We start from the raw sequence: 20,748 nt of genomic DNA on the forward strand, positions 1-20,748 counted from the left end.
GCGAGCGAGAGAGAGACAGACAGCGAGCGAGAGAGAGACAGACAGCGAGCGAGAGAGAGACAGACAGCGAGCGAGAGAGAGACAGACAGACGAGCGAGCGAGAGAGAGAGACAGACAGACGAGCGAGCGAGAGAGAGACAGCGAGCGAGCGAGACAGACAGACAGACGAGCGAGCGAGACAGACAGACAGACGAGCGAGCGAGACAGACAGACAGACGAGCGAGCGAGACAGACAGACAGCGAGCGAGAGAGAGACAGACAGCGAGCGAGAGAGACAGACGACAGCGAGCGAGAGACAGACAGACAGCGAGCGAGCGAGCGAGACAGACAGTGAGCGAGAGAGAGACAGACAGCGAGCGAGACAGACAGCGAGCCAAGAGAGAGACAGACAGACGAGCGAGAGAGAGAGAGAGACAGACAGCGAGCGAGCGAGAGACAGACAGCGAGCGAGAGAAAGAAAGCGAGAGAGACAGACAGCGAGCGAGAGAGACAGACAGCGAGCGAGAGAGACAGACAGCGAGCGAGAGAGACAGACAGCGAGCGAGAGAGACAGACAGCGAGCGAGAGAGACAGACAGCGAGCGAGAGAGACAGACAGACAGTGAGCGAGCGAGAGACAGACAGACAGCGAGCGAGCGAGACTGACACAGCGAGCGAGCGAGACAGACACGGCGAGCGAGCGAGACAGACACGGCGAGCGAGCGAGACAGACACGGCGAGCGAGCGAGACAGACACGGCGAGCGAGCGAGACAGACACGGCGAGCGAGCGAGACAGACACGGCGAGCGAGCGAGACAGACACGGCGAGCGAGCGAGACAGACACGGCGAGAGACAGATAGACAGCAAGCAAGAGAGAGAGAGAGAGAGAGACAGACAGCGAGCCAAGAGAGAGACAGACAGACAGACAGCGAGCGAGAGACAGACAGACAGACGAGCGAGAGAGAGACAGACAGCGAGCGAGACAGACAGACAGCGAGCGAGAGAGAGAGAGACAGACAGACAGACAGCGAGCGAGAGAGAGAGACAGACAGCGAGCCAAGAGAGAGACAGACAGACAGCGAGCGAGAGACAGACAGACAGACGAGCGAGAGACAGACAGACGAGCAAGAGAGAGAGAGAGAGACAGACAGCGAGCGAGACAGACAGACAGCGAGCCAAGAGAGAGAGAGACAGACAGACAGCGAGCGAGAGACAGACAGACGAGCGAGCGAGAGACAGACAGACGAGCGAGCGAGAGACAGACAGACGAGCGAGCGAGAGACAGACAGCGAGCGAGAGAAAGAAAGCGAGAGAGACAGACAGCGAGCGAGAGAGACAGACAGCGAGCGAGAGAGACAGACAGCGAGCGAGAGAGACAGACAGCGAGCGAGAGAGACAGACAGCGAGCGAGAGAGACAGACAGCGAGCGAGAGAGACAGACAGCAAGCGAGAGAGACAGACAGCAAGCGAGAGAGACAGACAGCAAGCGAGAGAGACAGACAGCAAGCGAGAGAGACAGACAGCAAGCGAGAGAGACAGACAGCGAGCGAGAGAGACAGACAGCGAGCGAGAGAGACAGACAGACAGTGAGCGAGAGAGAGACAGACAGACAGCGAGCGAGCGAGACTGACACAGCGAGCGAGCGAGACAGACACGGCGAGCGAGCGAGACAGACACGGCGAGCGAGCGAGACAGACACGGCGAGCGAGCGAGACAGACACGGCGAGCGAGCGAGACAGACACGGCGAGCGAGCGAGACAGACACGGCGAGCGAGCGAGACAGACACGGCGAGCGAGCGAGACAGACACGGCGAGCGAGCGAGACAGACACGGCGAGAGACAGATAGACAGCAAGCAAGAGAGAGAGAGAGAGAGAGACAGACAGCGAGCCAAGAGAGAGACAGACAGACAGACAGCGAGCGAGAGACAGACAGACAGACGAGCGAGAGAGAGACAGACAGCGAGCGAGACAGACAGACAGCGAGCGAGAGAGAGAGAGACAGACAGACAGACAGCGAGCGAGAGAGAGAGACAGACAGCGAGCCAAGAGAGAGACAGACAGACAGCGAGCGAGAGACAGACAGACAGACGAGCGAGAGACAGACAGACGAGCAAGAGAGAGAGAGAGAGACAGACAGCGAGCGAGACAGACAGACAGCGAGCCAAGAGAGAGAGACAGACAGACAGCGAGCGAGAGACAGACAGACGAGCGAGCGAGAGACAGACAGACGAGCGAGCGAGAGACAGACAGACGAGCGAGCGAGAGACAGACAGACGAGCGAGCGAGAGACAGACAGACGAGCGAGCGAGAGACAGACAGACGAGCGAGCGAGAGACAGACAGACGAGCGAGCGAGAGACAGACAGACGAGCGAGAGAGAGACAGACAGACGAGCGAGAGAGAGACAGACAGACGAGCGAGAGAGAGACAGACAGACGAGCGAGAGAGAGACAGACAGACGAGCGAGAGAGAGACAGACAGACGAGCGAGAGAGAGACAGACAGACGAGCGAGAGAGAGACAGACAGACGAGCGAGAGAGAGACAGACAGACGAGCGAGAGAGAGACAGACAGACGAGCGAGCGAGAGAGACAGACAGACAGCGAGCGAGAGAGACAGACAGACGAGCGAGAGAGAGACAGACAGACAGACGAGCGAGAGAGACAGACAGACAGCGAGCGAGAGAGACAGACAGACAGCGAGCGAGAGAGACAGACAGCGAGCGAGAGACAGACAGCGAGCGAGAGACAGACAGCGAGCGAGAGACAGACAGCGAGCGAGAGACAGACAGCGAGCGAGAGACAGAGAGAGACAGACAGACAGACGAGTGAGAGAGAGAGAGACAGACAGACGAGCGAGAGAGAGACAGACAGACGAGCGAGAGAGAGACAGACAGACAGCGAGCGAGACAGACAGACACGGCGAGAGACAGATAGACAGCAAGCAAGAGAGAGAGAGAGAGAGACAGACAGCGAGCGAGAGAGAGACAGAGAGAGACAGACAGACAGCGAGCGAGAGAGACAGACAGACGAGCGAGCGAGACAGACAGACAGACAGCGAGCGAGAGAGAGACAGACAGCGAGCGAGAGAGACAGACGACAGCGAGCGAGAGAGACAGACGACAGCGAGCGAGAGACAGACAGACAGCGAGCGAGCGAGACAGACAGTGAGCGAGAGAGAGACAGACAGCGAGCGAGACAGACAGCGAGCCAAGAGAGAGACAGACAGACGAGCGAGAGAGAGAGAGAGACAGACAGACAGACAGCGAGCGAGAGACAGACAGCGAGCCAAGAGAGAGACAGACAGACAGCGAGCTAGAGACAGACAGACAGACGAGCGAGAGAGAGAGACAGACAGCGAGCCAAGAGAGAGAGAGACAGACAGACAGACGAGCGAGAGAGACAGACAGACAGCGAGCGAGAGAGACAAGACAGACAGCGAGCGAGAGCGAGAGACAGACAGCGAGCGAGAGCGAGAGACAGACAGCGAGCGAGAGACAGACAGCGAGCGAGAGACAGACAGCGAGCGAGAGACAGACAGCGAGCGAGAGACAGACAGCGAGCGAGAGACAGACAGCGAGCGAGAGACAGACAGCGAGCGAGAGACAGACAGCGAGCGAGAGACAGACAGCGAGCGAGAGACAGACAGCGAGCGAGAGACAGACAGCGAGCGAGAGACAGACAGACAGCGAACGAGAGAGAGACAGACAGACAGCGAGCGAGAGAGAGACAGACAGACGAGCGAGCGAGAGAGAGAGAGACAGCGAGCGAGCGAGCGAGACAGACAGACGAGCGAGCGAGACAGACAGACGAGCGAGCGAGAGAGAGACAGACAGCGAGCGAGAGAGACAGACGACAGCGAGCGAGAGAGACAGACGACAGCGAGCGAGAGACAGACAGACAGCGAGCGAGCGAGACAGACAGTGAGCGAGAGAGAGACAGACAGCGAGCGAGACAGACAGCGAGCCAAGAGAGAGACAGACAGACGAGCGAGAGAGAGAGAGAGAGACAGACAGACAGACAGCGAGCGAGAGACAGACAGCGAGCCAAGAGAGAGACAGACAGACAGCGAGCTAGAGACAGACAGACAGACGAGCGAGAGAGAGAGACAGACAGACAGCGAGCGAGACAGACAGACAGACAGCGAGCCAAGAGAGAGAGAGACAGACAGACAGACGAGCGAGAGAGACAAGACAGACAGCGAGCGAGAGAGAGACAAGACAGACAGCGAGCGAGAGAGAGACAAGACAGACAGCGAGCGAGAGCGAGAGACAGACAGCGAGCGAGAGACAGACAGCGAGCGAGAGACAGACAGCGAGCGAGAGACAGACAGCGAGCGAGAGACAGACAGCGAGCGAGAGACAGACAGCGAGCGAGAGACAGACAGCGAGCGAGAGACAGACAGCGAGCGAGAGACAGACAGCGAGCGAGAGACAGACAGCGAGCGAGAGACAGACAGCGAGCGAGAGACAGACAGACAGCGAACGAGAGAGAGACAGACAGACAGCGAGCGAGAGAGAGACAGACAGACGAGCGAGCGAGAGAGAGAGAGACAGCGAGCGAGCGAGCGAGACAGACAGACGAGCGAGCGAGACAGACAGACGAGCGAGCGAGACAGACAGACAGACGAGCGAGCGAGACAGACAGACAGACAGACAGCGAGCGAGAGAGAGACAGACAGCGAGCGAGAGAGAGACAGACAGCGAGCGAGAGAGACAGACAGACAGCGAGCGAGAGAGACAGACAGACAGCGAGCGAGCGAGACAGACAGTGAGCGAGAGAGAGACAAACAGCGAGCGAGACAGACAGCGAGCCAAGAGAGAGACAGACAGACGAGCGAGAGAGAGAGACAGACAGACGAGCGAGAGAGAGAGAGTGACAGACAGCGAGCGAGCGAGAGACAGACAGCGAGCGAGAGAAAGAAAGACAGACAGCGAGCGAGAGAAAGAAAGACAGACAGCGAGCGAGAGAGAGACAGCGAGAGACAGACAGAGCGAGAGTGAGACAGACAGCGAGCGAGCGAGACAGACAGACGAGCGAGAGAGAGATGACAGCGAGCGAGAGACAGACAGACAGCGAGCGAGCGAGAGAGACAGCGAGCGAGCGAGACAGACAGCGAGCGAGCGAGACAGACAGCGAGCGAGCGAGACAGACAGCGAGCGAGCGAGACAGACAGCGAGCGAGCGAGACAGACAGCGAGCGAGCGAGACAGACAGCGAGCGAGCGAGACAGACAGCGAGCGAGAGAGACAGACAGCGAGCGAGAGAGACAGACAGCGAGCGAGAGAGACAGACAGCGAGCGAGAGAGACAGACAGCGAGCGAGAGAGACAGACAGCGAGCGAGAGAGACAGACAGCGAGAGAGACAGACAGCGAGCGAGAGAGACAGACAGCGAGCGAGAGAGACAGACAGCGAGCGAGAGAGAGACAGACAGACGAGCGAGCGAGAGAGAGACAGACAGACGAGCGAGCGAGAGAGAGACAGACAGAACAGACGAGCGAGCGAGAGAGAGACAGACAGACGAGCGAGCGAGAGAGAGACAGACAGCGAGCGAGCGAGACAGACAGCGAGCGAGCGAGACAGACAGACAGACAGACGAGCGAGCGAGACAGACAGACGAGCGAGCGAGACAGACAGACGAGCGAGCGAGACAGACAGACAGCGAGCGAGAGAGAGAGAGACAGACAGCGAGCGAGAGAGACAGACGACAGCGAGCGAGAGACAGACAGACAGCGAGCGAGACAGACAGTGAGCGAGAGAGAGACAGACAGCGAGCGAGAGAGAGACAGACAGCGAGCGAGACAGACAGCGAGCCAAGAGAGAGACAGACAGACGAGCGAGAGAGAGAGAGACAGACAGACGAGCGAGAGAGAGAGAGAGACAGACAGCGAGCGAGCGAGAGACAGACAGCGAGCGAGAGAAAGAAAGACAGACAGCGAGCGAGAGACAGCGAGAGACAGACAGAGCGAGAGTGAGACAGACAGCGAGCGAGCGAGACAGACAGACGAGCGAGAGAGAGATGACAGCGAGCGAGCGAGCGAGACAGACAGCGAGCGAGCGAGACAGACAGCGAGCGAGCGAGACAGACAGCGAGCGAGCGAGACAGACAGCGAGCGAGAGAGACAGACAGCGAGCGAGAGAGACAGACAGCGAGCGAGAGAGACAGACAGCGAGCGAGAGAGACAGACAGCGAGCGAGAGAGACAGACAGCGAGCGAGAGAGACAGACAGCGAGCGAGAGAGACAGACAGCGAGCGAGAGAGACAGACAGCGAGCGAGAGAGACAGACAGCGAGCGAGAGAGACAGACAGCGAGCGAGAGAGACAGACAGACAGTGAGCGAGAGAGAGACAGACAGACAGCGAGCGAGAGAGAGACAGACAGACAGACAGCGAGCGAGCGAGACAGACAGACGAGCGAGAGAGAGATGACAGCGAGCGAGCGAGTCAGACAGACAGCGAGCGAGCGAGACAGACAGCGAGCGAGCGAGACAGACAGCGAGCGAGCGAGACAGACAGCGAGCGAGCGAGACAGACAGCGAGCGAGAGAGACAGACAGCGAGCGAGAGAGACAGACAGCGAGCGAGAGAGACAGACAGCGAGCGAGAGAGACAGACAGCGAGCGAGAGAGACAGACAGCGAGCGAGAGAGACAGACAGACAGTGAGCGAGAGAGACAGACAGACAGTGAGCGAGAGAGAGACAGACAGACAGCGAGCGAGAGAGAGACAGACAGACAGACAGCGAGCGAGCGAGAGAGAGACAGACAGCGAGCGAGCGAGAGAGAGACAGACAGCGAGCGAGAGAGAGAGAGACAGACAGCGAGCGAGAGAGAGAGAGACAGACAGCGAGCGAGAGAGACAGACAGACAGCGCCAATGCTCCATATCTCGGTCTGCTGCAAATAAAGAAGATTACCCAAAGGACACGGGTGGGAAGTATTTTATTTGGTTAATTGAATTCTGGATAATCCAACGCCAGATAACAGTTTAGCCAGCATCAGGACTGTGCAACCTTGCCAGATAATCAAGATCCCTCTGTGTTCACCGTATTTTCCCTCCGAAGGTTACTACACACTCTACTTCAAACCAGCCACGTTGCAAAAACAGTTGTATGCTCCAAACTCCCCTGGGAAAGGCAGTAATACCACTGGGGCTGGGTACCTAGAACCCCCGGGATAACCGACAGAGCTGCACACGCTGGAAATCAGAAGCAACAACAAAAACTGCTGGAAAAACTCAGCAGGTCTGGCAGCACCTGTGCAGAGAAATCAGAGTTAACATGTTGGGTCCAGCTCTGAGGAAGAGGCACTCGACCTGAAAGGTTACCTTTGATTTCTCTCCACAGGTGCTGCCAGACCTGCTAAGCTTTTCCAGCAATCCCTGTGTTTGTTTCTAATGTTAATGTTCTGGGGGCCACGGATTCAAACCCCATCCCAGCAGAAGGTGTAATTTGAAATGAGTAAAGATCTGGATTGAACCTGATGGTGATCCTCGCAATGGTAAAAACTGGTGCCCTTTTTGGGAAGGAAATCTCATGCAGTCTGGCCTACACAGGACTCCACATAAACCTGGTCAACTCAAACATCCATTTGGCAATTAGGGACAGGCGATAAATGTTGTTCCAGCGAGTGATGCCCACATCCCATGAATAAATAAACAAATTTCTCTCCCAGCAAATCGATGAGCCCCCATCACAGACTCCGGGCCAGGACGTGTAACCTGCAGTTCAGTCATGTATTGTACATCACATCCTCCTTTTATCTTTAACGCAATCAATTCCACTCAATCAGTAACATGTAGACAGCCACTAACGTCCCTAAAGTTCTTCAAACAAGCAGTATCGAGGCAAAGAATGGGAAGAGGGTAGATATTTTAAAGAGCATCTTGAAGGAAGAGGGAAGGACAGAGAGAGAGAAGAGAATGTCAGGGAATGGGGCTGAGGACACAGAGCAGTCCAGCGCACTACAGGCCCTTCCCACCTTGACGTTGCGCCGACCTGTGAAATAATTGGCTCGCTGAAAGAAGACAGAGGGTGGTGGTTGGTGGGAAATGTTCATCCTGGAGTTCAGTTACTAGTGGTGTACTACAAGGATCTGTTTTGGGGCCATTGCTGTTTGTCATTTCTATAAATAACCTGGAGGAGGGCGTAGAAAGATGGGTTAGTAAATTTGTGAAGACACTAAGGTCAGTAGAGTTGTAGATAGTGATGAAGGATGTTATAGGTTACAGAGGGACATGGATAAGCTATAGAGCTGGGCTGAGAGGTGGCAAATGGAGTTTAATGCAGAAAAGTGTGAGGTGATTGACTTTGGAAGGAGCAACAGGAATGCAGAGTACTGGGCTAATGGTAAGCTTCTTGGTAGTGTGGATGAGCAGAGAGATCTCAGTGTCCATGTACATAGATCCCTGAAAGTTGCCACCCAGGTCGATAGGGTTGTTAAGAAGGCATAGAGTGTGTTAACTTTTATTGGGAGAGGGATTGAGTTCTGGAACCATGAGGTCATGCTGCAGCTGTACAAAACTCTGATGTGGCCACACTTGGAGTATTGTGTACAGTTCTGGTCACCGCATTATAGGAAGGATGTGGAAGCTTTGGAAAGGGTTCAGAGGAGATTTACTAGGATGTTGCCTGGTATGGAGGGAAGGTCTTATGAGGGAAGGCTGAGGGACTTGAGGCTGTTTTTGTCAGAGAGAAGGAGGTTAAGAGGTGACTTAATAGAGACATACCATATGATCAGAGGGTTAGATAGGGTGGACAGTGAGAGCCTTTTTCCTCAGATGGTGTTGGAGGGGACATCGCTTTAAATTGAGGAACGATAGATACAGAACAGATGTCAGAGGTAGTTTCTTTACTCAAAGAGTAGCAAGGATGTGGAATGCCGTGCCTGCAACAGTAGTAGACTCGTTAACTCTAAAAGGCATTTAAATGGTCATTGGATAAACATATGGATGAGAATGGAATAATGTAGGTTAGCAGATGGTACAGAATAATGAGGATAAGGAAGCGTCAAATGTTAGGAACATAGGACTCAGCAGCAGGAGTGGGCCCTTCGATACCGCACCACCATTTAGTAAGACTCTGCTTGATCTGATAATGGCTTGAGTCTCATTGTCCTGTCTGCACCTTGTAATCCCTAACTCCCTTGCTTCACACAGACAGGGTTACAGAGATCCCAGAGAGTCCCGCAGCTGATTCTGGTGGGGTGGCCACAGAAGGAACCGAAAACAGCGTTTTGAAAATACTTTTCTAAAACTGACATGTTGTAAGGAGCTCAGATGAGGAGGACTTGGTGCAGCGTGTTAGCATTGACTTATGTTGCAGCATGGGAGGCCAAGGGAATGGGCACTGAAAAACTTAAGGCAGGAGGGAACAAGAAAGGGAAGTTCAACATTAATATCTCAACAATTAAATCCATTCCAAGGGTTTGTCTGCAAATAATGTAACTTGCTGCACACGTACCTGTTAATCTCCTCTGCTCCCATATGAAAGAGAACGTCAGTTGAAGTCACAGCAAAGACCACCTCGTTGATGTTCAATGTGCAAGGATCAGAAACAAAATGGACCCGCTGGCAGAAAAGGGAAACACATAATTTAGAGGAAGATCCTTACTGCTACACACACTGCCTCGATAGTAACCACACCTGGGCTCAAGGACTGGCCCCTCAAATAAGGTACAATTAGCCAGAAAAACACCCTCCTGACACTTGGTCCGTTAGTCACACCCCAAGCCTGAACTGAACCATTGACAAAATCTAACTCTCACAGGAAGTGTGGCTCCCAATATTTACCCACCATCTCAACTCACATAATATTCTGTTATCATCCTCACGCCGAGGGGGCAGCGCGCTGTCACAGGGTGGGCGCCGAGGGAGCGGCCCGCTGTCACAGGGTGGGCGCCGAGGGAGCGGCCCGCTGTCACAGGGTGGGCGCCGAGGGAGCGGCCCGCTGTCACAGGGTGGGCGCCGAGGGAGCGGCCCGCTGTCACAGGGTGGGCGCCGAGGGAGCGGCCCGCTGTCACAGGGTGGGCGCCGAGGGAGCGGCCCGCTGTCACAGGGTGGACGCCGAGGGAGCGGCCCGCTGTCACAGGGTGGACGCCGAGGGAGCGGCCCGCTGTCACAGGGTGGACGCCGAGGGAGCGGCCCGCTGTCACAGGGTGGGCGCCGAGGGAGCGGCCCGCTGTCACAGGGTGGGCGCCGAGGGAGCGGCGCGCTGTCACAGGGTGGGCGCCGAGGGAGTGACACTCTCTGAGTGAGCGGTACACTGTTGAAGGGTGGGTGCTGAGGTAGTGTTACTTTGCACGGGAATCAGTGATGAGGGAGTGATGTACTCCCTAAGGGAGAGGCACAGCATGTTACCAGAGGTGCCAACTTCTGGCGCTCCAACTCAAAGTACAGCCGACGGTTATAAATCAGAAGGTCATGGGTTCAAGCAGCAATGCAGAGGTAGGAGCATGTAACCCAAACTGACCACCGGAGGGTCAGCGCCGAGGGAGGGCCGCATCGGCCGAGGGTCAGCGCCGAGGGAGGGCCACATCAGCTGAGGGTCAGCGCCGAGGGAACGTGGCACCGCTCGAGGGTCAGCACCGAGGGAACGTGGCGCCGCCGGAGGGTCAGCACCGAGGGAACATGGCACCGCCCGAGGGAACGTGGCACTGCCGGAGCGTCAGCACCGAGGGAACGTGGCACCGGAGGGTCAGCACCGAGGGAACGTGGCACCGCCCGAGGGTCAGCACCGAGGGATCGTGGCACCGCCCGAGGGAACGTGGCACCGCCCGAGGGTCAGCACCGAGGGATCGTGGCACCGCCCGAGGGTCAGCACCGAGGGAACGTGGCACCGCCCGAGGGTCAGCACCGAGGGAACGTGGCACCGCCCGAGGGTCAGCACCGAGGGAACGTGGCACCGCCCGAGGGTCAGCACCGAGGGAACGTGGCACCGCCCGAGGGTCAGCACCGAGGGAACGTGGCACCGCCCGAGGGTCAGCACCGAGGGAACGTGGCACCGCCCGAGGGTCAGCACCGAGGGAACGTGGCACCGCCCGAGGGTCAGCACCGAGGGAACGTGGCACCGCCCGAGGGTCAGCACCGAGGGAACGTGGCACCGCCCGAGGGTCAGCACCGAGGGAACGTGGCACCGCTCGAGGGTCAGCACCGAGGGAACGTGGCACCGCCCGAGGGATCGTGGCACCGCCCGAGGGTCAGCACCGAGGGATCGTGGCACCGCCCGAGGGTCAGCACCGAGGGAACGTGGCACCGCCCGAGGGTCAGCACCGAGGGAACGTGGCACCGCCCGAGGGTCAGCACCGAGGGAACGTGGCACCGCCCGAGGGTCAGCACCGAGGGAACGTGGCACCGCCCGAGGGTCAGCACCGAGGGAACGTGGCACCGCCCGAGGGTCAGCACCGAGGGAACGTGGCACCGCCCGAGGGATCGTGGCACCGCCCGAGGGTCAGCACCGAGGGATCGTGGCACCGCCCGAGGGTCAGCACCGAGGGATCGTGGCACCGCCCGAGGGTCAGCACCGAGGGAACGTGGCACCGCCCGAGGGTCAGCACCGAGGGAACGTGGCACCGCCCGAGGGTCAGCACCGAGGGATCGTGGCACCGCTCGAGGGTCAGCACCGAGGGAACGTGGCACCGCCCGAGGGTCAGCACCGAGGGAATATGGCACCGGAGGGTCAGCGCCGAGGGAACATGGCACTGCCAGAGGGTCAGCACCGAGAGAACATGGCACCGGAGGGTCAGCGCCGAGGGAACATGGCACCGCCGGAGGGTCAGCGCCGAGGGAACGTGGCACCGCCGGAGGGTCAGCGCCGAGAGAACATGGCACCGGAGGGTCAGCGCCGAGAGAACATGGCACCGCCGGAGGGTCAGCGCCGAGGGAACGTGGCACCGGAGGGTTAGCGCCGAGGGAACGTGGCACCGGAGGGTCAGCGCCGAGGGAACATGGCACTGCCAGAGGGTCAGCACCGAGAGAACATGGCACCGGAGGGTCAGCGCCGAGGGAACATGGCACCGCCGGAGGGTCAGCGCCGAGGGAACGTGGCACCGGAGGGTTAGCGCCGAGGGAACGTGGCACCGGAGGGTCAGCGCCGAGGGAACATGGCACTGCCAGAGGGTCAGCGCCGAGGGAACATGGCACCGCCGGAGGGTCAGCGCCGAGGGAACGTGGCACCGGAGGGTCAGCACTGAGGGAACATGGCACTGCCAGAGGGTCAGCACCGAGAGAACATGGCACCGGAGGGTCAGCGCCGAGGGAACGTGGCACCGGAGGGTCAGGGAGACTCTCTTTTAGATGAGACATGAAGCCAAAGCCCTATAGGCGCACTCAGGTGAAAGTGTAAAACAACATGCCGTATTTGGACAGGCAGCAGGGGACAATTCTCCACATTGTCCTTTGGGCTGATTTCTGATCCTCACTCACCAGCCCTGATCATCACCACATGGTTGGTTCGGATGGGCAGGCTGTGCACGTGGAAACGTGCCTCTGGCTTGTGAGCGACATTATGATTGGTGATGATCAACTATACCCCTTTCAGGCTACTGTTTAAACACTCCCTGAGAGAATCACAACAACAATCAGCTTTCAAAGTCCTCATGGTGTGAGGAAACCAATAACCTGAGAGCTACTCTCAGGTCAGTACCTTAAATGTTGATTATTTACAACAATGAGGCTTTTGTTACTTCAGAAAGGTAAACACACACACACACACACACACACACCATCTGTTGTACACAGCACCTTGAACCCAGTAAAGCAGCTCTGCCTTGGAACAGAGACACCTGCCCCTGACATATCCTCCGCCAGAGGAAAGAGCAGCCCCAGCTTTGTACACTGGATCAGTAGCATCCACTGCTCCTGCCGTAAGGGTATTTCACTCTCCACAGATTGTGCCCCAGAGGATGGAGTGCTGTTTATTGTACAACATGCTCCAGGTACCTGCTCTCCAGGACCTCTCTGGGCATCCTCAATTGGTTGGAGTTTCTTCCCTGCCTCAACATACTGACCAATCAGATCAGCATAGTGGTGACATTCCATTCCCCGCTCGTCACAGGCGTAGCTAGCATGTATTGCCCACCCCGCGCTGCCACACTGGTCTGGGAATGGAGTCACCTACACCGACAAAGGACAGCAGATTTCTGTCAATGAGCTGGCTGCGTTTTGGAGTGGAATCAGTCAGCCTCCTGCGTCAGACGCTGAGGGGCGTGGATAGGAGAAATAGATCAAAGTCTTTTTCCTGGAGTCCGGAACTAGAGGTCGTAGGCTGAGGAGAAAAGTTTAAAAGGGACCCAAGGGGCAACTTTTTCACTCAGAGAGTGATCTGTGTATGGAACGAGCAGCCAGAGGAAGTGGGGGAGGCTGGTACAATGACAACAACATTTAAAAGGCATCTGGATGGGGATATGAATAGGAAGGGTTTAGAGGGATTTGGGCCAGGTGCTGGTAAGTGGGACTAGATTAGGTTAGGATATCTGATCAGCATGGAGGAGTTGGCTGAAGGGTTTTGTTTCCGTGATGTACATCTCTATTACTATGACACTTTTACTGACCCAGGCTTTGTTGTTTTAAAATCACTCCCGTTTGCTCATTAACTTGACTGGAATTCTCAGGTGGCCCGCCGTGGGAGGTGAACTCAGGATTTCTGGGGAGGGGCACGGATTCTGTGATGGTAACATTACTGGATGAGTAATCCAGAACCCCAGACCTGTGTTCTGAAGGCTGTCAGATGGAGAAATTTGAGTTCAGTAATAATCTGGAATTAAGTGCTGGATCTAATGGAGACTATTGTCACCATGGTCAATTATTGTTAAAAACCCATGTATTTTAGCAAACGAAATCAGTCACCCTTCCCTGGTCAGGCCTACATCAACAGCAACAAAGGTAACTCTTAAACTCCCTCTGAAATGGCCTGGTTTGTATCAAACTGCAGTCACAACAACGGGAGAACAGTTGATAACATTCCCCAAATGAACTGGATTACAAAGCTTAGAATTAACACTGCTGCCAAGGGGTTTAAAGGCAGATGCAGAGAAGGATGGTGGAAAAGTGGAATACCTCCTTGTCTTCCTTAGACGGCTCAAAGCAGTGGAAGGGCGCCTGAGGATACACAAAATCATGGTGAGCATCCCTCAGTGACGGCACGATCACAAGATGAGACCCTGAGCTGAACAGAAACCATGCATTTAGAGAGGCAAGCTACATGAAGACTCTGTCCTTCAGTTTTATATCTCCCCTCCCAAACCATTAACACTGCCCAAATGTTGCAATTTCTCCTGCGTTGTGCGCTGTATTCTGCAGACGTCCATCGGCAATGAAACAAAGGAAGCGGCTGACCTCCCACAGTAACTGAAGTAGTAACACAGTCATCTTCAATGTTGCCAGTCACTGCAATGTGCTGACAGTGTCATCAGCCAGGGTTCACTGCTGAGATAAGACAGCGGAGATTAACAGGTCTTTTCTTTCCTGGGGTGGGGGGTGTCGCTGGCTGGTCAAGCGGTTATTGCTCCTCTTACCCACTGCTCCCATTGTCCCAGGGAAGCTGGCTACTGAACTGCTGTAGTCAGTGTGCCGTAGGGAGACCCACAGTGCCCTTTGGGAGGGAGTTCCAGCATTTTGACCCAATGACACCGAAGGAATGGTGAAATATTCCAGGTCACGACGGCCAGTGGCTTGGAGGAAACTCACAGGGGACTGTCTTCCCAGGTATCTGCTGCCTCTGTCTTTCCAGATGGAAGTGGTGGTGGGTTTGGAAGGAGCTCACTAAGGAGCCTTGCTGAATTCCCACAGTCTAGATTAGAGTGGTGCTGGAAAAGCACAGCAGGTCAGGCAGCATCCGAGGAGCGGGAAAACCGACGTTTCGGGCAAAAGCCCTTCATCAGAAATACAGGCAGAGAGCCTGAAGGGTGGAGAGATCAGTGAGAGGAGGGTGGGGGTGGGGGGAAAGTAGCATAGAGTACAATAGGTGAGTGGGGGAGGGGATGAAGGTGATAGGTCAGAGAGGAGGGTGGAGTGGATAGGTGGAAAAGATAGGCAGGTCGGACAAATCATGGGGACAGTGCTGAGCTGGAAGGTTGGAACTGGGGTGAGGTGGGGGAAGGGGAAATGAGGAAACTGTTAAAGGCCACATTGATGCCCTGGGGTTGAATTCCCACAGTACATCTTGTAGACCTGTGTTTCTCAACCTTTCTGTATTCAACGCTCCCTTACCCTTGAAATCATGCAACGCTCCCAAACCATCAAAGTCTGTTTTTGTACATACAACTGCAATACACTACAGTGCTGAAATCAGAAAACTTTTGTGAAATATGTTTTATATACAACAAAAATAAATGTTACTATTTGTATTATGTGACTATCCATCTGCACACAGCAATGTCCTTCCATTTTTGTTTTTCTTAGGGGTGGATCCCCTCTATTTTTTTTAACTCCTTGTTTTTTTTTGGTTTTATTTTCTTTTTTATTAACCCCCACTACCGCAGTTAGGCGGTAGTGCTTATTTTTCCTCAGCACCCAAGCAATATCCTTCAAGGGCACGGCAGTCTTCCAAGTGATTGGTTAGCTCTTTGCTAAGTTGTTCAGTGCCCCTTTGCCACCCCCTTTGACTTCAACGCCCACCGAAGGAAGGCAAATGCCCCTCAGGGGGTGCTTCTGCCCCCGTTGAGAAACACGATGCACACTGCTGCCAAGGGTCAGTGGTGGGGAATGTGGTGCCAATTAAGTGGGCTCCTTTGTTCTGGATGGTGTCAAGCTTTCTGCGTGTTGCTGGAGCTACCCATGAAGGGGCAAGTGGGGAGTATTCTGTCCCACTCCTGCCTTTTGCCTTGTTGATGGTGGGACAGGCTTTGTTGGGGGGGTGGGGGGGGGGGGGGGGGGGGGGAAACGACTCACTCGCTGCAGGATTCCCAGCCTCTGTAGGGACAGTGTTTGTGGGGTGAGTCCAGTAGAGTTTCTGGTAAATGGTAACCCCCAGGATGTGATTACTGGGGATGAAGGGACTAAGTTTGTGAGAAGATTTGTAGCTTGGGTGCTCGTTGTTGTGGTTCTGTTCGCCGAGCTGGGAATTTGTGTTGCAGATGTTTTGTCCCCTGTCTCGGTGACATCCTCAGTGCTTGGGAACCTCCTGTGAAGCAGCACAAGAGGCTTCCAAGCACTGAGGGTGTCACCTAGACAGGGGACAAAACATCTGCAACACAAATTCCCAGCTCAGCGAACAGAACCACAACAATGAAGGGACTAACATCCCAGGAGAGAAGGGATCAATAAGGTGACACTGGATGGGCTACTGGAGAAAATGAGACTCTGGCCTAGATGAAATAGGAGCAGGAGACCGTTCTGCCCTTCGAGTTCACTCTGTCATCTAAAAGATCACAGCTGATTATGGGGTAGAACTCCACTTCCTGTCAGTACAACGAGATGAAAAATCTGCTGAACAGACCTGAAACAGACTCCATAGGCCTCTAGGGCTGAGAATTTCAGAGATTCATCAGCCTGGGTGAGGAAATGTCCCATCGCGGTCCGATCTGAACGATATACGGAGACGGTTCTGCTGATTCAGATTCCTCAGCCCTGGGGAAACGACGTCTCCACCTCTCACTGGCAAGTCCCTCCACAATCTTGGAATGTTTTGGCAGACATGCTCTCAGGCTTCTAAACACCAGAGAATATCAACCCAAATTACTCAGCTTCTAACCCCTGGGACGAGGGGGAATCTCGTGAACCTTCTCTCCAGGAACTGCCTCCCTCAGAAATCCTTCTTTAAAGATGGAGACCAAAGCTACACAGTGTTCCAGTGTAGTCCCACCAAAGAGTAAAAAGTGAGGTCTGCAGATGCTGAAGAACAGAGCTGAAAATGTGTTGCTGGTTAAAGCACAGCAGGTTAGGCAGCATCCAAGGAGCAGGAAATTCGACGTTTCGGGCCAGAGCCCTTCATCAGATTCCCGAAACGTTGAATTTCCTATTCCTTGGATGTTGCCTGACCTGCTGCGCTTTAACCAGCAACACATTTTCAGCATAGTCCCACCAAAGCCCGGTCAAACTGTGACAAGACTATTTTATTTCTTACTCTCCATTTGCCTTGCAACAAAGGCCATACACTTTGCTCTCCAAACTGTTTACACATTGTGAGAGTATGCATAAAAGTCTCCCTGAACATCAACATCCTCCTTAATACAAAATTCTGCTTTTCTATTCTTGCAATAACCCCGCACTTGCCCACTTTACCCTCTATTGCTGCCTTCTAACGGAATCCAACTGGTAGGTCATAGCTCTGGACTTGCAGTGGGAAGACACTACGGGGTCAGAGTTGAAAAGCACAGCAGGTCAGGAAGCACCCAAACAGCAGGAGGCGACATTCGGGTCTGCAGGGTCAGAGTTGGCTCTTACTTGTGTGACAGCTCAGAAGAAAGACCAGCCCCCCACCCAGACGGTTTATCCTGTTTGTGTCCCAACCAGGGTAGCCTTTGCAGAGGGGTTGGCCTAATGGTAAAGTGGCAGTCTCCCTACCTCTAGACCAGAAGCTCTCCATGTCAGGACGTTGTGGTCACATGGAAGGGGGCTAGGCAGGTTGATTATTAATGTCTGGCCGCCAGCAGGAAGAGGAGGAGGATTTGACGAACTACTGGAAAGATGCAGCAGCTGAGGAGCAGCAGCCTCCCCAAGTGAAAAGGAACAGACAGACAGGGCGGGCAAGCAGACAGACTTGAGCAATTCAAAACTCTTTTGACAGCACATTCCAAACTCACCGAGGAGGACAAGGTAGATGGGAACACCACCCCCAGCAACTTCCCCTCCAAGACAGTCACCATCCCGACTTGGAAGTATATCGCTGTTTGTTAAAGGTCTCCACGTGAAAGAAAAAATGGAATTCCTGCCTTAACAGCATTAAAGGTGTCCCAAAACCCCATGGTGTGCACCACACCACCACCACCATCATCATTTTCCCAAGGGGAGCCAGTGACACCCACAATCCATGAATGAGTAAACCGAAGTAGAGTGATCGTACAGAGGTAGTGCTGAAACATACCCCCTCGTTCCTTCCACAATTCCTTTCATGCACTGTTTAAAAACCTCTTGGTAGGTCACTGTCAGCTGACAACTCTAGGATTAAAAACATTAAAACAATGAGAACATGCACTCCGTCAAACACCACATCAGAGTCCCTTCCTAAACTCTTAACACAAATTTTACTTCGAGGACAAGGGAACCCAGACTCCCAGCAGAGTCATCGAGATCTACAGCATAGAGAAAGGTCCTTTGACCCATCACATCTCCTGCGTACAGAGTACAATACTTGGATGGGTCAGCTGGGGCTCTCTGGTCAGCATCATTGTCAACACAACACTCTGGCAGACATATGCAGGATGTACCAATCTGAACTGTGTTCAGGTCAAGTGGGAAGGGAAGGAGAAAGAGAGCGAGATCAAATAGAAAGAAATGGAGAGATGGAGAAGAGAGCGACAGAGAGATTATAGAGAGAGGGGAGTGAGCAGTGAGCACACTGCAAGAAAATGGAATTGGAGAATTTGAGTAAAGACGGTTCAATGCAATGAGAAAAAAAGTCATTTTTATAAAAGTGTTGTGGGGGGAAAGGAATAGTTTAGTTTATTGTATTTTATCCTTTTTCTTTCTGCATAGTTAGCTTCAGCTTTACTGTTAAAACTAGATCGGAGCACTCATATTTCAGTGACAGATCACTTCGTTAAATGAAAATGATCTAGCCAGCCAGATTACAGTCTGGGATCTGGCTTGTTCAGCAGGGCCCTAACAACAGTGTTACAAATCCCAAATAATCCCCGTGTCATTCTTTTGTTAATTGTCTCCAACAACAGAAGATTAAGGCGGCACAGAGAAGCATACCTCTATCTGCTGGTGCCTGACATCCACAAACGGCCCCAGCTGTAAGGAAACAAAACAGAAACATTGACTATGACCGTGATTTTCTGGATGCATGCATTGTTGTAGTAGACAGTCCAGAGTTCAGGCTTCAGTGACCTGGAGACGACAGGTTGCCATGTTTTCGTTGAGTGCGACATTTTGTGGTCCTTCTGTAATTTTTTTTGAAGGGGCTGCTGCTTAAATGCTGGTTGCACTTCAGCCCTGATCTCTGGGCACCCGGTGCAGGGAGCAGTGGACAAGTCTCAGGGTGTTCTCCTGGCTTTGCTCCTGAGGCCTGGTCAAGATGGCCATTCACAGGTCCTGACCACAGGCGAAAGTGGGGCTTTGTTGTTCCTTACTGTCTACCCCTGTTTCACGGTTACAACCGCGCTCAGGGGACCCTGGAAAGGGTCAGCAGGACAGTGAAGGCCTTTAGAGACGGGTGGGAGCTGCAGGGACTGGAATATATTATCAGCCTCGAATATGACAATTTAATTCAGAAAGTTACTGTTCTAAGTTACCATTTGATTTTTTAAATTTATGTTTGTCCCAGAAATGATTGATGGGGTCAGCGTGAGAGGAACGTAGTAGAAGGAATTTTCCTCTATATATGAATCCCTTGTTACCCTGTCCCAGGAGTGTTTTGATGGGGACAGAGCTGAGGGGAGTTTAAGTTTATTTTGAGTTCATGCGAGTGGAGGAAAGGTTTACTTTGTAATGTAACCACTTGTTGCTCCTGTTCAAGATTGTTTGATGGGGACAGTGTCAAGGGAATTTTACTCTGCATTTTGATCCCTTATGGGGATCCCTTTGGGGTGGCACAGTGGTTAGCACTGCTGCCTCCCAGCGCTAGGGACCCGGGTTCAATTCCTGCCTCGGGTAACTGTCTGTGTGGAGTTTGCACGTTCTCCCAGTGTCTGTGTGGGTTTCCTCCCACAGTCCGAAGATGTGCAGGTTAGGTGAATTGGCTATGCTGAATTGCCCGTAGTGTCAGAGGTAAATGTAGGGGAATTTTTTTTTAAGATTACTTACAGTGTGGAAACAGGCCCTTCGGCCCAACAAGTCCACACCGACCCGCCGAAGCGCATCCCACCCATACCCCTACATTTTCCCCTTACCTAACATTAAGGACAATTTAGAATGGCCAATTCAGCTAACCTGCACATTTTTGGACTGTGGGAGGAAATTGGAGCACCAGGAGGAAACCCACGCAGACACGGGGAGAACGTGCAAACTCCACACAGTCAGTCGCCTGAGGCGGGAATTGAACCCAGATCTCTGGCGCTGTGAGGCAGCAGTGCTAACCACTGTGCCACCGTGACGCCCATGGGTTCTGGGTGGGTTGGTCTTCGGAGGGTTGGTGTGGAATGGTTGGGCCGAAGGGCCTGTTTCCACACTGTATGAAACCTAAATCTAATTGTATGTCCCTGTCCCAGGACTATTTGATGGGGACAGAGTTGAGGGACTGTGACTTCTATTTTAAAAGATTCAGAGGACTCTGTTTAGAGTTCCAAAGAGTTGAGGGAACTTTAAAAAGAATCGAGTCAGCTTTGTTCTGTGATTAGGCAAAAATGAGGACTGCAGATGCTGGAGATTAGAGTCTATATTAGAGTGGTGCTGGAAAAGCACAGCAGGTCTGGCAGCATCTGACGAGCAGGAAAATCAACGTTTTGGGCAAAAGCCCTTCATGAGGAATCACGTTGCTCTGTAATTAACCTGGTGCTATCCCTATCCCAAGAGCGCCTGATGGGGACAGTGCTGGGAGGACTTCTTTCTCACTGACAGACATCGAAAGACTCGAGGTGCAGTTGTTGAGAAGCAGTGACATATCGTGCCTGTGTGCCAGATTATACCGTCTGTCTGCTGAATGATAGGACCACCCGACCCTAGTGTAACAAAGTGAG

General features: G+C 54.1%; 1 protein-coding gene across 3 annotated transcripts in view; it reads right to left on the reverse strand.

Moving 5' to 3' along the window:
- The window catches only part of pola2 (polymerase (DNA directed), alpha 2), a 111,762-nt gene that overhangs the window by 66,261 nt on the left and 24,753 nt on the right, over window positions 1-20,748 (reverse strand). For all 3 annotated transcript variants that reach the window (XM_060855713.1, XM_060855714.1, XM_060855715.1), the window contains exons 13-16: window positions 18,827-18,865; window positions 17,994-18,067; window positions 14,027-14,135; window positions 9,435-9,541 (exon numbers count right to left, since the gene is read on the reverse strand). In XM_060855713.1, coding sequence (XP_060711696.1) covers window positions 9,435-9,541; window positions 14,027-14,135; window positions 17,994-18,067; window positions 18,827-18,865 — 329 coding nt within the window. The remainder of the gene's footprint in view (window positions 1-9,434; window positions 9,542-14,026; window positions 14,136-17,993; window positions 18,068-18,826; window positions 18,866-20,748) is intronic.

This window comes from Hemiscyllium ocellatum, chromosome 46 (assembly GCF_020745735.1).
Source record: "Hemiscyllium ocellatum isolate sHemOce1 chromosome 46, sHemOce1.pat.X.cur, whole genome shotgun sequence".
Lineage (NCBI taxonomy): Eukaryota > Metazoa > Chordata > Chondrichthyes > Orectolobiformes > Hemiscylliidae > Hemiscyllium > Hemiscyllium ocellatum.